Source organism: Sceloporus undulatus, chromosome 6, assembly GCF_019175285.1.
Source record: "Sceloporus undulatus isolate JIND9_A2432 ecotype Alabama chromosome 6, SceUnd_v1.1, whole genome shotgun sequence".
NCBI classification, from domain to species: Eukaryota; Metazoa; Chordata; class Lepidosauria; order Squamata; family Phrynosomatidae; genus Sceloporus; species Sceloporus undulatus.
Genome location: NC_056527.1, coordinates 18561255 through 18579006, shown reverse-complemented (window position 1 = coordinate 18579006; position 17752 = coordinate 18561255). Strand labels below are relative to the sequence as shown.

At 37.5% G+C, this 17752-nt stretch overlaps 1 protein-coding gene across 1 annotated transcript in view; it reads right to left on the bottom strand.

The window, feature by feature from the left end:
- The window catches only part of PARD3 (par-3 family cell polarity regulator), a 697528-nt gene that overhangs the window by 151700 nt on the left and 528076 nt on the right, over window positions 1-17752 (bottom strand). The window contains 1 exon segment of the mRNA XM_042472372.1: window positions 8540-8641. Within this exon segment, the coding sequence (XP_042328306.1) occupies window positions 8540-8641 (102 nt within the window).

Genomic DNA, 17752 nt, shown 5'->3' with positions numbered 1-17752 from the left:
TAATGCTCTAAATAAAGTAATAAGGTTAATTTCCTTCCTGCTGTCACTAAATTCATGTTAGCAGCCTCTCTTCAGCTTGACATCAATTAATGATTTTAATTCCACACTCTTGTCACTGTGCTCACTACCCTTTCCTCTAATTAAAATGGATGATGCATGATGAAGGGAAAACACAAGACTTCTGTTCTTGTTGTAACATTTCTATTCATTAGTATACTTTTTACAGCAAAAGGCTTGTAGTTTTAATGGCACTAAAGGAAGATGAAGAAAGGCTGTATTATCTCTAAGAGGCGTAGGCTCTTACAACCCTTGGGAATACACACAATACAGAGAATTACCCTCATGCAATGACCACCTCCCCCCAGGATAAGATATCAATAGGTTATTTTAATTAGTATGTCTTATCTATTTATAATGGTGTGTATGCACATCTATGTTCAAATACATTTATATTTTGTAAGCCGCCCTGATCATATCTATGGAAGGGCGGGGTAGAAATAAATTTATTATATTTAAATGAACAAATGATATTCAGTGTCTGGTTAACAATGCAAAACTAAAACATATTCTAATGCACTACTTAACTTAACCTGAAGCCTACAACTAGCACCAATGCGCATGCTTCTACAAGAATTTTATCCTGGAAACACACACATTTTATATCTGCAAATCATGTTTGCCTCATACTTTATAATTTTCTTTTTTAATTTACATGGCTGAGCAGGTATTACTTTTACTTTAAATAAAATCCACCATGCTATGTAGTTATAAACAGAACTGAAACCTTCACTTCATAATTGGTCAGTTGTGTTAACTTCCAGCTCCAGTGATTTTATTACTGTTAAAATCTCACTCAACATTTACTATATACTATACCTTTATAGCACTTTTCAGTTTAGAGTCAAGTGGGTCTCTTAAATGGCATGCTTCCAATAGAGTTCTGATGCCATATTTACAGTAAAAAAACTGTATGTAGAAAGTAAACCTGGACATCTTCTTTCAAGTGATGCATCTAGAAATGTGCCTTCCCTCAAAATAGTCATCTTCAGAAACCAACTGCTATTTTTGCCTGTTGATCAAGCAAGAGTTAGACGATTTCTGGATCTACCTTTGGTGGATGGCGTAGTAATGTAAAGCCCTCAAAGAGGCACAAAACTAGTGTGAGGAGCTCCCCCTTCTGGTTTGTTAGCTATGATGGACATTGGACAGATTCCATGTCCATATAGCACTGGTGCCTAATGACTACCTTTGCAAAGATATTAATAGGATTATTACATAAAAGTAATTGATTTGATGAACAGGCAAAAATGGCAGTTGCTTTCTGAAGATGACCATTTTGGGGGAGGGCACTTTTTTAGATGCACACACACCATTTTCAACTTCTACAAACTGAAGGCAATCTTTAAAAAGGCCCCCTGACTGCCAATACTGTTTCAAATTAATAATGCTGGGAGTTCTAAATATTGTCACCCACAGAACTGATACAAATCCTTACAAAATTTAGAATCCTCTGCAGATAATACAATAAGCAGAGATTACAAATATTTGGAATGTAAACTTTTGCAGCTCTCAAATCTCTTCTTTACAGCTTTTCCAGAAAATCAGTTTTGTAGTACAATAAATGTTTAGTGGTCAGTCATTTGCTGCATGGGATCCACACATTTTCACTTAAGTAAGCAATTCTGTTTCAGCAATGTAACAATTTTGTAGCATTCAAGCCACAAGGATGTGTTTTATTTTCCCAGTTAGCAGGGGCAAAACAAAGTACTGTCTTGAATATGATTCATGAGTATCACGGGCACCTATTGCATATTTTGCATACTGTGACAAGGGCTTAAATCCAATTCTTAGTCCCACTTAGAGCAGGCCTACTGAATCAACTTGGTTAATCAACACTTGACTGTTAAGTCCTATTAATACAGTGGATCTATTCTCACTGAGGGGTTAATTATTAAGTTTTAAGCCAAGGAAACCACCCTGTCGCCTCTATGCTTCTATCATGCCATAATCTAACCATCCTGAAATTCAGCCTTCAAGAAGGGGTCACTTATGGAAATAGTTTTTGATTTGAGACTCTTTAGGACTCCCGCCAAAGATAAAACTGATGTGGGACTAGGAATATTTTTCAATGTCCATGTCTGGTATTTACAACAGTTACAAGAACTTAGAGTCATAAAATCATGGAATAATAGAGTTGGAAGAGACCGCAAGGGCCATCCAGTCCAACCCCCTGCCATGCAGGAAATCCAAATCAAAGCATCCCTGACAGATGGCCATCCAGCCTCTGTTTAAAGACCTCCAAGGAGGGAGATTCTTGGAAGACACACATTACAATAAAGAATATCATTTGCAATGTGCTACTTTTTTGGCTATCGGGGGCTTAACAGCATTATTTTTAAACTAACATAATGATGTCCTATGTCATGTGTGGTGCAATAAATAATCTTTCATGGGTTTTGTGGCATCATTTAAGGTAAAGTTAGCCACCTCCCCTATTTTTAAGTATAATTTTGTAAATAGATAAAGAAATAGTTTCTTGTAGTACTAATGTATTACTTTTTAAAAAGTAATAACTAACAGCATCTTACTTTTTAATAATAAATTTTCTAAGATTATATTCTTGGGCTTCCGTAAAACCTCCTTTTCTAAAAATTCTGTTCTGAGGTTTCTGCATATACATCAGGAATGTTGCTTGCTTTATGTGAAATGGTGTTCGTAAGAAGGCTATTTCTCTGTATAAAATGGCAGTCTTTATTCTATTCAATTCATTCAATGGAAAATTAAGCTACATTAATTTGCTTGTCTTCTAATCAATAAAAACAAAATACTATAACGACTTCAAGGAAAATACAATGCAAACAAATTCTATTAAAATTATAGAGTCAAGGAAAATAATTTTATATAATTGTGGCACTGATTGATTTCTTAATGGAACATCCACTTGTTCTTTAACCCCTGTGGATTTTTGTTGCATATCTGCTGTATACATAGTAAATTCATTACACCCAACCTGGTTCCCCCCAAGGATTTCATCATTAAAGGTATAGTGATTCAGAGACCAAGGAAAACTGAAATTAAGCGACCTGCACCATTAAGAACAAATGAGAAACAAAAACAAACAAAAACTGTCTAATATCTGAAAGAAAATTTTATTGGATTCTCTAATTTTTCAAGGATTAACCAAAATTGCAGCCACATAATATAATTATTGTGCTGTTTTGCATGCCTTGTGTGTACAAGGAGTAACAAATGTTAGGTGCACTATTTTAACAGATCTGAGTTCTTATCATAAGGCAGTAAGATGTATGTGTGCATGTGTGCATGTTTACCAATATATTACCAAACAGAGAGGGAACCATCTTTACCCAGAAAAGGGCAACCAAAATGGTAAAATGTCTGGAACCCGAGTGCTTTGAGGATAAATTGAGGGAAATTGATGTGTTTAGCCTGGAGAAGAGAAAACTGAGTGGTGAATTGGCAGCCATTGTTCAGTATCTTAAGGGTTATCATGTGGACAGTGGGATGAGCTTGTTTTCTACTGCTCTACAAGATTAGGACTGAAACCAGTGGATTCAAATTACAAGAGAGGACAATCAAATTAAACATTAAGAAGAACTTCTTGATGGTCAGAGCTGTTCAACAGTGGAATAGACTGCCTTGGAAAGTCAACTTCCCTTCACTGGAGATTTTAAAACAGTAATGAGATGGCCATGGATACTTCAGCAGTGAATTGGGGTTAGACTGCAATGTTCTTGGGGTACCTTCCAATTTTATTATTGATTCTATAACTTGATCACTGTCCACTGAGTGCTTGTCTATTTGCTTCTCTGCAGCTATCTCCAAAAACATAAACCACTTTCTAGGTTATGTTGAAATGCAAATATCTTTTCTTAAGAGCATACCCAAAATATGTTCTATTTCATTATTCTAGCACAGAAATACCAGTCATCACCAACTACTACAGTGGGCCCTTGTTATCTGCTGGGGTTTCGTTCCATATATAACAAAATCTGTGGATGCTCAAGTGCCATTAAATATAATGGCACAGCAAAATGGCGTCCTTTATATAAAATGGAAAATCAAGGTTTGCTATTTGGAAATTATACTTTTGGGGAATTTTTTCAAGCCGTGGATGCTTGAATCCATTGATAAAAAATCAGTGGATAAGGAAGGGCCAACTGTATTAAGGATTTATACATCATCAGCTATGCCTAGCACAATGGTGTTGCAATATACTTAGACACATAGAAATTTCCAACTAACCTATATAAATAAAGCCCCCTTAGCAGCAAGTATAAAAAACCTACGATTTATACTGTGCTTCACTATTCACTGGGAGCATGCATATACTTCAGACAAAGCAGGAACCAAAGAGTAATAGTGAAGAAAATCAGACCCCATAGTAAAGCTGTTGTTCAAAGCAAAGAGAACTTGTTCCCAGAGCTTTGGAAAGTGCAGTCAGACAGTCTGCAAGCAGTTAAAAACTGCCACAAATTGGGGTGTGTAATTGGGTTAAGAACAATCTTAACTCTAGATTTATTAACCAAGGGGGGGGGGTTCAGGTTGCAAAAATATCATGACCACCCTGGTACAGAAACTTCTGTGAGCATCTACTGATGGCAATATTTCCACTGGAAGTCCCTTGAATCAACAGGATCCAAAGCTACTTTGCTCCTCTAAGACAGTACAGAACTGAAAATAATATAAGAGAATTTCCTCTCCATTGAAACAAATGAGCAAGAACATGGGTGGAATCCAGGAATAACTGTCTCTCTGATATTTTACTCTGGCTGGAAGGCTTAGAAAATGGAGAATCCTCCCTCTCTTATGGTTCCCTGACCGTCACCAAGGATAGCTCTTCTCATAAATACTGAAAATACAGAAATTACATGCAGATTACATATGTTTGCAAAACCACATAAATTCATTGGGAGAGATGTGATCAGATGCAGATCCCTGCTCTCTCAGTGGTAATCCAGGGTTGTGAAACATACACTCAATGGTAATAAAGAGTTGCAAAGCATTCACTGGAGTTGTGATATTCCAGACAAGTCTGCATGTTATATTATTAACATGATAAATACAGTTAACCCTTGATAACTTCAGAGCAAAACATTGCTATCATCGCATATTAAAAAGCTAAATTATATGATAGATTTAAAAAGCTAAATTATATGATAGATTATTGCATCTCTTAACACAACAAATCACTTAGTTCTTACAAGTAATTAGGTACCAAATTCTGTCTCTGGTTCTTACTGATTCACTTTTAACCGACAATATGGTTCTACTGTGGAGAAATATATTCTTGGCCTGTTACAGACTGCCAAAATAAAGCTGCTTCGGGTCTCTTTGGAGGTATGCTGCTTAAATGATGCATGCATCCTAAGAATCTGGAAGCTGCACCAAAAGCTGCACTCCAGTGTTAGGAATGGAGTGTGGCTTTGGTGCGACCTCCGGACTCTTAGGACCCATGCATCAGTTAAATAGCATACCTCCAAAGAGACCCGAAGCAGCTTTATTTTGGCAGTCTGTAACAGGCCCTTGTTTCCATTGAAACTGCATAAAGTTGGTGGGTGGATGAAAGTAATAGCATTTGTGTGCAAGCCCACTGTTGGATTTCAGCCCATGTTTATATTTAATTCCATTCCTCCTTTGAGAAGCAGAAATAAAATACAGAGAGCTGTGAATGCACTAAGGAGCCATGTAGAACAACAGGTAGTTTCTTATGTCACTTGTCATAGATCTTTAACATTCAAAGCTAGACATCTGCTATAGGTATGAGGGATACATGATCTACTCATGTCCATCATCTATTTTTTTCATGGCCCCAGACTATCTAAAATCATCTCCAGTATCCCTCATTTTTAATTTTTATTTGTCAGAAACAAGGAGAAATGTTGCTTCTGGAATCTTCAAGGAAAAGAGATTCTCAACTAACAACAGAGGGAAAGTATGTAATGGGATCTTGTAGCACCTTTAAGCCTAACAGAACAAAAAAGTAGTAGCATTAGCTTTTGCACTTAGGCTGCATTCACACTGTAGAAATAATCCAGTTGTTACACCTTTAACTGCTGTGGCTCATTGCTATGGAATTCTGGGAATTGTAGTTTGCTGTGGTACCTGAGCTATCAGACAGAGAAGGCTAAATGTCTCTAAAAACTACAGTTCCCAGAACTCCACAGCACTGAGCCATTGCAGTTAGAGTGGTGTCAACCTGGATTATCTCTGCAGTGTGGATGTAGTCATAGTCTACTTCTTCAAATGTATCTGAGGAAACTACAAAACTAATGCTACAGCTTATTTTGCTCAGTCTCAAAGGTGTTTTTGGCCCTGTACATAGGGGCCCTTTAGCACGTCCTGGGGACATGCTAGGGTTGCCTTGCGGCACCGTTTCCAGATGCCCCACAACCCTAAGACGTCACCAAGACGTCACAGCTGTGCAGTGCCGTATACATGTGATGCACAGCTGTGTCGTCACTGCTGCACACCTTCCAGATGGGCGCGTGCGGCAGGAACGTGCTTGCGCTGCTGCAGGCAGTTTGTGGCAGCGCTAAAAGGAGCCGCTTTTTAGTGGTCCTTTTGTTTCTGTGTAGCTGCGCTGCGCAATTTGGTTGCTGAGGCGTGGTTATGTGGAAAAGAGGCGGCCACTGGCCGCCTCTTTCTGGCAGTCTATACCCCACCATAGGTTCCTATGTCATACTGATATTGCATACTAATACTGTATGGCAATGTCTCTGAATTCTACACAACCAGAGGTTTTTTTTTTTAAAGGCAGAATTGAATCTACAGTCACTTTGGGGTTATGTGCATTTGTGTGCTTTTGTGTTTCTGTGTAAAGAAAAAAAAATACTCCACATTCTTAGTGACTTGCAGCTTGCAGAAGGTTGTGGACGGGTCCTTGCCTATCCCTCTTCTAATAGAAGAAAGAAATTGAGATTTTCCTAATTTTTTCTTACAATCTCAACTTCTGAAAATCCTCCCTATGGATCAGTAATTACCAGGATTACTTTAGGACTTTACTCTCGGAGGCATTGCTTTAACTACTGGGAGCAAGTAAAACCCCACCATGTGTGTACATAAGAGTGTGTGTGTGTATATATGTGTGTATATATATGTATGTGTGTGTGTGTATATATATATATACATACACACACACACACACACACACACCTTTGGAGCCTAGCCTAAGAAACTACTTTATGCTGTAACTGAAAGTGATTGGCCAACATCCAGCATAAAGTACTTATGGGTTTACTGAGAGAAAGCAGCACCATAATGGGTAGTGATGCACAGTTCCACTTATAAAAATAAATATGCACATATCTGTATTCCAAATTAATTTAAGGGCCCAATTTTTTTTTAAAGAAAAGGATCAAACTGCAGTTCAGCATGCAATTAAACTTACAAATCTAAACTGGTAAAGCTTCATTAATGTCAATAGCGCAGTGAATTGCAATTAGTCAGTGCCCTAATTTTTATTAATATTTTTAGAATTATAAACAGGCATGTTAGTATTTAGCTCCACTATAATGAAGTAAAACATTGTGGGCTTAATAGCAGTATTTTACAATGTACTGATACATCATAAAGCTAATCATTTTAATTGGTTCAATGTGACTTGGTAGTGCGCTAGAAGTGACAGACTGTGACTGCAGTCCTATGTTTGAACATAGGCATTTATAAGAATTAGGTTTATCTTATTTATTACACTATAGAAGCCACATACCCTGATGCAGTAATTTCTTATGCATAGGAGAACATGAATGTATACACATAGGGTATTTAGCAAATATAAGACAGCCTATCCACTGCAAAGTAGAAGGCACACAACCCATGTCCACAACATCACCTTGTGTGCAAAATTACAACAAGCTGCACAGAGCAGAAAAACAGGTATTAGTGAAAAAGTTAGTGGGCACACTGAACTCATCATACCTGATTGTGTTCTTGACATTTGAAAAACTAAGACCATAATTACTGGAACTGGATAAAAGTATCAAAATCTAGTTTTGTTTTAAATAGCTTGCTACTGAATCTACACGACACTACATGACGACAGGAAATGGTTGATCTCCAGTGAAATTTATTTCCAGTGATCAAATTTTCAATTCAATTTATGACACAGTATAAAAGCAGCTTGCAACAAAAGTAGATATGCAAAGGTTTTCAGAAACAAATACACAATTCATTCCAACTTCATATAAATATTAATGTTTTTGAAAGGGTCTAGACAATCAATTCTAGCACAGGTGTACTTATTACTCCACTTGCCCCCATAAAGGAGGAAAAAACAAAACAAAACTATGAAACAGATGCCTCGTTGCCATAACAGCTTCTGAATATAGTCAAATTATCTTTGCTGATGTTCAATATAAATTCTGCTCTCTCCCATTAGTTACATGAGCTCTACAAACACATTTGTATCTGACTCATTTGACCAAAAAGGAACTCCAACAGATTGCAAATTCTTTAGCTAAAAATAGCCATGTGTAAAAAATATGCTCAACCAAGGTTTAAGCAAAAGACTCATGTCTACCTCTCCTGTTCTTGCTTCATTCGTATTCTCTCCTCTTCTGAAGTAACAGCTTCCTGCACTTTTATTTTTTCAATCTTGTCATCTTTTCGATGTTTGCCAAACCTGTTAATAACAAAACAAGAATTCTAACTTGTCAAAGCAAACAATAATTGTGTGTGTTTGGACATGCAGCATATGAAACTGTATGCTCATTATAAGATGACACTCAAGCATAGGGCACATGTGTGGAGTGCCAATCCAAATATCAAATGAATATCCATTTTTGACAGTCCAGTCTTAAAAACTGTTGTACTTTAACTGACCAGATTTCTATGCCAATATTGGTATCTGCCAGGCTCTGCTTCCCAGATGTCAAAATCCATGGGCGCTCAAGTGTCATTGTATACAATGGCATAGTAAAATGCCCTTATAGCCCTTATATAAAATGACAAAATCAATGTTTGCTTTTTGGAATTTTTTTTCTGGGGGGGGAGATAGTTTCAAGCCATGGATTGTGGAATCTGTGGATGCAGAATCTGTGGATAAGGTGAGTGGACGGTACATGTCACCATATTTGAGAAACAATGTGGTGTACTAGTTTGGGTCTTGGGCTATGACTCTGTGATGCAAGGGTTAAAATCCCAACTCAGCCATAGAAAACCAGTGGATGACATTGGCCAAGACACTCACTCTCTCAGGTTAAGAGAAAGACACTGTCAAACCTTCTCTGAATCAACCTTGTCTAGAAAACCTGACAATAGGGTCACTGTAAATCAGAGATTATTTGAATGCACATAACAACAGTAGCAGCAGAAACATCAACAACAACAATGGCCTACATTCTCGCATCTCTATTACTCTTCTCCCTCTTTTAGAGCTGACTCATGTTATACCACTACCTGGACATAACTTGATGTACAAGGTACATCTCAGCCCATTTCTTCTTATCAGCCTATTTCTTCTTTTCACTGTAAACAAGACAACATCTTTCAGAGAGGCAAACTGCTTAGGATTGCTTAGGATGAGAATGGATATTGAGCCTCCATATTCAACCTCTCCTCCTTCAGCCCCAGATCTTACGTCTGGTTTTTTTATTATTATTATCATATAAGCCACAGTTTTTTTGTTAGATCAGAACTGGGGGAGTGTAGTTTGACATTGGCAACCAAATTCACTAAAAACATAAAACAGCTACAAGTATTTGTAACTGCTACCTGTAAAAAGAAGATTTTGAATATTCTACCTAAAAACACATAAAGAAATTGGAGAGTGAGCACTTGGAAGGGATGCCCCATATGCTATGCCACCACCCTCTTCTAAGAACACCCACAGCTTTTCACTGCTGCAACAAGCACCACATCAAAGATATGTACATGGACAAAGACTGGGGTCTCTCAATCCTTCCAACACATATCTCTGGAAAAATAACCAGAAAACTCTTGATCATTAATGGTATGTTATAAAATGGAAGAGTGAGGTAGCAAAATATAAAATTAACATACATTAAATCCAGAATTAAACCCTCAGCTAAATTCTGATGCATTTGTTTTGCATCTCAGTTTTCTAAATAACAGTCAAACCATAATAACGCAGATGACAATCTGTGATTCCCCCTTTAAATAAACTCCCTAGGGTAGTGGGGGAAAGGCTAGTTCTCAGTGAGGAAAATATAATCAAGATAAATGTAAAGTTTCTCTTTCTCTACAGATACTGCAAAATGGCATTTTTTGCTCAGTGTTAATGTATTTTCCATTTCTAGACACAATTATATTATCAAATACCAACAAACCAAATATTACACTCCAGTGTTTTCCCTTTCCTTAATTTACAATTATCATGGACTAGTAGAACAAAAAACATTTTTTTAAAAAAAGAATTAGTTTGATGACAGATTGAAGCAGTGGCTGCAAATTAAAAATATTCTGCTTGTCCCAAAGTGTGAGAAAATGATGACAAAGAGCGGGCAAAATCTTGTTCACTAATTATCATGATACTCCAGGGTTGTTATGTCAACCCCTTCCTTTCCTTCAGTCAAAGAAAAGGTAAAAAAAAAAACACTTCGGCATACCTATGAACTCTTCAAAACTAGATTCCACTTCAGTCTTCATCTCCACTAATTTGTGGCAATTGTATGGAAACAAGACAATCCAAACAAGCTAAATGGGTATTGTACTCATTGTTCATGAACTTCCTAGATCAGTGGCGAGCAGAAAGAAGGTAGACAAATCTACCAGTAGATCATTTGCAGTAGATCAGCAACCATTTCTGACTACAAATTATTTTTGCAGTACAGGTTATTCTGCTGAAATTAATATAACTCTACAAATTCAGGGACAAAAACAGCTAGCAAAAACATCACAATCTCAGGGAAAAGGCAGCAAAATATCAGGAAGCATAGAATGAGCACACATATGAGTAGATCATTCATTCATTCATGTGTGTATGTACCTTTATGGCAGCCCAATGTATTTCATAGGGCTTTCTTAGACAAAGAATACTCAGAGATGGCTTTGTCAGTTTCTTCCACGGAAATATAACCTACAGCACCTACTATTTTTGGTGCTCTACCCTCTAAGTACTAACCAGGGCGAACTCTGCTTAACTTCCAAGATCAGATGGGATCTGTGGTCTCCTTAATTCATAAAGTGACATAGTGGCTCAGTAGTTAAGATGCTGACTCTGACATCTTAGTTCGAGACCCAAACGCTGTGTGATAGCGTGAGCTCCCACCAGTGCCATCTTCTGCCAACCTAGCAGTTTAAAAGCATATAAAAGTGCAAGTAACAGTGTTCCATGCAGACATGCTAGTCTTTGACAACACTGGCTCTTCAGCTTATCAACAGAGATGAGTACCACTCCCTAAAGTCAGACATGACTAGACAATCTTGTCAAAGGAATACCTTTACCTTTGCCTTTAATTAATTTAAGTCATCATTTAATACTGATCAGCAGAAGCTGAAACAAGGGCACAGCAAAAAAGCTAAATCTTAAGGGAAAGCACTCTGAAGAAACTTCTAGTTCTGTCAGTTCTTATACCTCCACTCTAGCAGAGGAACTTTGGGTAGTTGCAGCACACTTCAAATATCAAGAATACATACCAAAATGCTAAAATGGGGTAAAAACTAATATATAGCTCTATATTGACAAGGGCAATGGTACATTCCACTGTAGCAGGAAAACTGGGCTAGAAATAAAAATTTCAAACTCAGCAGAGTCAGTTTAACAGTGAGCCACACAGCTGCATTCCTTGACTGGTTTTAACAATATTTCCCCTAATCCAAACCTACTAGATAATAGTTTGTATTCCCAGCAGGTTCAACTGAGCCAGATTTTCACTCTTTAGAAACTACTGGGAACAACCCAGGCGACATTTGCACTGCAGAAATAATGCACTTTGACACTGCTTTAGCTATGCAATCCTGGGATTTATAGTTGGTTGTGGTACCAGAGGTCTCTGACAGAAAAGGCTAAATGCCTCATAAAACTACAAATCCCAGAATTCCATGGCACTGAGCCATGTCAAACTGCATAAATTCTGCAGTGCAGATTCAGCCTTAGTAGCTGATCCACACATTTGTTTTTAAACATACAGTAAATCCTAAATATCCTAGTTACATTGTTCTCCTAATCCCATTGGTATCAAACAGCAGCAATTGGGGAAAACTAACTTGAGTTGCAAAATAAATCCAGGCTTGCAAGAAAGCCATCACAAGGTAGATGACAAAGTACAAAATAAGCAAATTAAGCAAAGGCAAACTTTATAGCAGGGTAAGGAGTGTTGTATGAGAACAGGTGCATTGCATTAAAATAATCAACTGTATAAATTGAACGTTCTGTGGTAGATTTTGTATGTGGTTCCTAGGACCTATCTGTGGTATCAATAAAAAACAAGCATGACCAAATTAGATATGAAACCAAGAGAGCCACTGAAAACTACAACAGCATACCCTGCAACTAAGTAATCTGATTTGACAGGGACAATTCCAATTAATCTCTACCATCCTACTTTTTCAGATGCTTCTAAATTGTCCCTTCCTCCCCTTTCCCTCTTTGTCTTCATCTTACTTCAGTTGCTGCAAACTGACTTCAAAATTCAAAAGTAGTTTGTATTCAGTTAGTGCAGGGTGACTGGGTGGGTGAACAGAATCTTGTGCTTTCCAGTAGGGTCAGACACAAACTGTTGCAGCCTTTCCTAATTTGTATGTTCTTCCTCCTTAACAACTTTTGCCATCTTGACCACGCTCTGATGCTGCTTGGCCACATGTGCTCTGTGAAATGTGGGAGGGTATGCAGTCGTTTCTTGGTTTTGCTTCAAACTGTGGCAGGAAAGGATATGTGCTGTTTATATTTTAACTGTCTAAGTAACACATGCAACACCTCTTTGGGAAAAATAAAATAAACTGATAACCATAAAAATAATGACCATGTAATCTGCTAAATGGATTTTCTTTTGACATGGTACTGATGAGATCACTGTCATTAGACAAATCATTAACATAAAAGAGCAACAGAAGAAGCATGTTCCAGGTGATAAAAAACACCTACAAAACTGACTTAAACAATGCAGCTGATTTAAAGTAAGCATAAAATAAAATAAAAATATTATTTTTTTAATATCTGAAATTCTATCCATATTTTTCTTCTCCATGGCATGCCATTTCCCCTATAATAAGCAATACTGTACTGCTACATTTTTAAAACACTGAAGCAAACCATTTAGGTTGCCATCAAGGCCTTTTTAACTATCAGTGTAGCATTTTCCCCTCTACAGTCAAAACAGATGGCATTTTATGTTATACACATTCAACAATTTGTAAGTGAAAGTAAAATAATGGTCCTACATAATCTCAGAACATTTAGAACAAAGAGGAAAATGAGCAACCTTGAAACTAAACTCCAATTAAAATGTTCTGAAACATTAAAAAGTTTTTTTATTAAAAAATGTTCTTGATTTTCATTTTTAGTTCGTCTGAGTATTTTTAAATTACCATTAAGGGCCTTTTTGTTATAAATATGCTTGTGTCATTTTAAACTATTTGTCAACCACTCTGGGGAAGTTGCATGAGACATAAAATTCAAATCAATCAATCAAATACTGGTTCTTAGAATTTTTTTGGTGAGAAGTGATTTAACTACTGTTGTTAACCCCTGGAACCTAAAGAAAATAGATCAAACCTATAGATGCCTAAAGAATTTAATGAATTTTCAATCAAAGCTGTCTTTAGATAGCATGAAAATACAATATACAATGAATTCAGTTGCATTTAAAGCTCACTTTATTCTTAGGCGGTACTTTAATACACCCTTAAAGTACTCTTTCAAAACTTGGCTTGGGGAAATTTTTCAGGCATCTCTGTCAGGCATCCCAATGATTTATACACCTAATTTTTCAGGCATCCCAATGATTTATACACCTAAGAAACTATCTTTTCTATTTAACTCCCCCCTTAGATTCCTGGACCTACAAAGAGTATCCTTTTATGTCACACACTGTTCCATACTAATAGACTTGAATCCTATGGTTCCTCCCAATAGAGCAGATCAGTTGAGATAGCCATGTTACTCTGGAATATTACTTCAATATCCAAAGGAATTTTGCAGCACCTTTAAGACTAATTGTACGAATGAAGTTGCAGCATGAGTTTTCATAGACTTGGTCTATATTCTCAGATATCAGGCACTGAAGGCTGTATTTCAGAGGAATGCAATGGCAAACCATTTCTGAATATGAAAATAGTCTGAAATTGATGGAGCCATCATAAGTCAATAGGAGAGTTGAAGGCACATACACACACAGTAGGAGGCAGAAATGTGTATCTTTTGAACAGGATGATGGTTGTCCATGACCAGCCTTCCCAAATATAGTGCCACCCAGACATTTTGGGCCACATTTCATATCATCTCCACCCATGTTCAAAAATCAGGAATTATGGGAAGTGTAGTTTAAAAAAAATCTGTTGAAGCAGGCTGTCCATTGTCTAGGGAAGGGAGCTTCAACATTTCAAGGTGCTGGATATAGTTGTGGTTTAGCTCAGCACCTTGAATAGCTCTTTTATCATGTGGACTAAAGCCTGGAGCGGATTCACCACTTCACTGACACAGAAGCTAATTATTTTAGTGTTTCTTGAACCAGCATGAAGTTACTTGGATAATCTGTTACTAGAACATTTGCAAAGATATACAATTGAACACTAAAATTCATGTCATAGTATTTTCCATCATTATGTATGGATGCAAGAGCCGGACAGTGAAGAAAACTAATTGAAAGAAAATCAACTCATTTGAGTTGTGATGCTGGAGAAGAGTTCTGCAGATACTGTGGATCACTAAAAAGACAAACAAATGGGTACAAAAGCAAATAGGATATGAACCTTCCCTAGAAGCCAAGATAACTCAATTGGACCTGTTATACTTTGGCCACATCATGAGAAGACATAACTCACTAGAAAAGACATAATGCTTGGAAAGATAGAGGGCAACAGAAACAGAGGAAGACTGCATACCAGATGGATGGACTCAATCTAAGAGGACACAACCCTAAGTCTGAAGGAAGTGAGCAAGGTTGTTGAGGGTAGAGTATCTTGGAGATGCCTCATTCACAGGTTGACACAGATCGAAGCTGACTTGAGAGCAGTTAACAAAAACAAAGAATGTACAAGTAATAGGCGGGTGTCCCATGAATGTTTCATCTAATGTGTTTCCTCTTCATTTGGATATCCCTGCAACAAGAGATTTGAGAACTGCTTTTTCACTGCCTTGGAATTCTTAAAAAAAAATGTGAACGTTATTCATGAAACAAAATGGCAACCCTACCCATGTTCAGATAAACTCTGTGCAGATGACCTATTCACAGGGACAATCAATGTGTAATGTGTAGAGCAAAGAAGCGGGATCACATCCCTGGCTGTGTTTCAGATCTCAGTGAGCTGACGGCGTTCTCTGCAGACAGCGTATGCGTGCTATGCTAAACACCACTCTTCAAAAATATTTCCTAGTTTATATGACAGCTTAATGCAAGTCCTGCCCTTCATTCTCTTGTCCTTCATTTCTCCTACACAGCAATTTCTTACTTTTCCACACTTGCTTCCACCCACCCGCCACAAGATTTCCTACTTGCTGCCTTCTACAAATATGGCTCCCTAAACAACTGCCCAGTTAGGTTCTTGTTTCAGGTTGGCAATTGGTTACCATGGCAACTCACTAGGGGTTCAAGACCCAGAAATCCACAGCATACATTTTCCTCACAGAAAAGGACAGTAGGGGAATGCAGGTTTACGTTCACTTGTAAATGCATGAATATGTGTGTGTCTGCTTTTGCAAACTGGGAAACCATTTATCCTGAGAAATGACTCAGAAGAAGATAGATAATTCTGCAACTGAAAAGGAAATAGCAGCAGGGAAATCAGTCCCAACAATTCAATGTTTCATACACAATTTGATAAAAACCTTTACATCCTGAAGACATTTGCCTAGATGTGCGTAGTCCATTCTGTCAGTGTGAACGTATTGCTGTTGCTCTGTGACAATAACACAGAATTGGCTCATCTGGATATTTTCCCCAATCTCCCTCCTCTACAAGCTCATGTAGAAAAAAATTACTGCCAACCCTAACCAAGGGACATGCCTATTCCACCTAACGTTTGTGTATAATGTCATGCCCAGCCTGGCTGAGGACTCAGGAGAGGACCCTGCTCTGTTCTGACATTATCAGCAGAGACTGTGGCCAGAAGATAATCAGGAGCCAATCCTCCAGGCAGCAGAGCCTTCTGGAAACATGGGCATTGAGGAGGCGGATGAGGAGACCAACATACTTACCTACATCCAGAGGAGATCTGAAAGGGTATGGCTCAGGCAATCTCAGAGGCTTTGTTTAAAATGCCAAGCAATTAAGTATCAGCTGTACTCATGAGAGCTGATGATAAAAACCTGGTAAAGATGCCACAGCCTTTGCCAGAGGTTAGGGTAGCAAATGTAGTAAATATGGACGAGGACACCTCTGAGTTATCTTTCCACTGTCACCCACTCAAGTGAAACTAGGACTCTAAGTATCAGCTAAGGAAATCTGACTCAATATGGCACTGTTGAAATGTTTTGGAATACAAGCCACTAACCCCAGACAGCAAGGGTAATGGTCAGGAACAATGTTCAAAAACTGAAGGAAGAGGCCATACTGAAGGTAACTAAAGTAGGCGTTGACTGCATAATGAGAAAAGAGCACAGAAATGCCCACTAAAAAGTACCACCTAGGTATAGGCCCCTAAATTAGGAAACGACTTTCCCCTGGAGCATCAACAAAACTATCAGGCATTCTTTGGACGTCAGCCATGTCTTTTTGTTGGTAGAGACTAAATTTATCCAAGAGGAAAAAATGGTATTAACACATGACCTATTCAGTCAGCCCTCTGTATACACAATTTTTTTATACACAGATTCCACCACCCATGGTTTGAAAATATCCAAAAAGTAAATAATTTATTTTGCCATTTTATATGAGGGACATCATTTTACTATGCCATTGCATTTAATGGGACTTGAGCATTTATGGGTTTTGGTATTCACAGGTGGTCCTAGAACCAAATCACAGTAGATACCAAGGGCCTACTGTATATTCTGTTGGTTTTAAGCATCTGTTTCTAAACAATCCTTTATGTACTGTTATTTGCTTGAGTTTTTGATCTAAAGTGGATTTTCATAATGAAAAAGACAGAGATATAACAGCTTTTTAAATAATAAATTTTATATGGGTTTATGATTAGTATTCTATGCATTTGTGTTCTATGCATTAGTATTCTATGCATTGTGTTCTATGCATTTAAAACTAATATAGTTGAATGGAAGCTCTCAAAAATTACATGAAAAGAGTGAACTGTAATGTGTTAAATAGGAGGTTGCTGCTTCAATGACTGAATCAAGGAGGGAGGATTATGAAGAGAAAAGCTTCTATTGAGGCATAAGAGTCTTAGTAATCAGCAGTGATGACAGGAACCATAGAAAAAGATCATTGGAGTTTAATGGAGATATAAAATCCAAACATTTTAAAAACTGATTGGGAATATCAAAACAAGAATTTCTAATTTTAATATATGTGGATATTCAGTGGCCCTGGCTGTATCAGATTTGATATGCTGGTGTGAACTAAACATGGAACCCAGCTACAGAGTGTGTGTTTTCCTCCTTAAAAATAACATCATGAAGATCTGAACAAGTTAAACCTGCTTTTAATGGGTAAGGCAC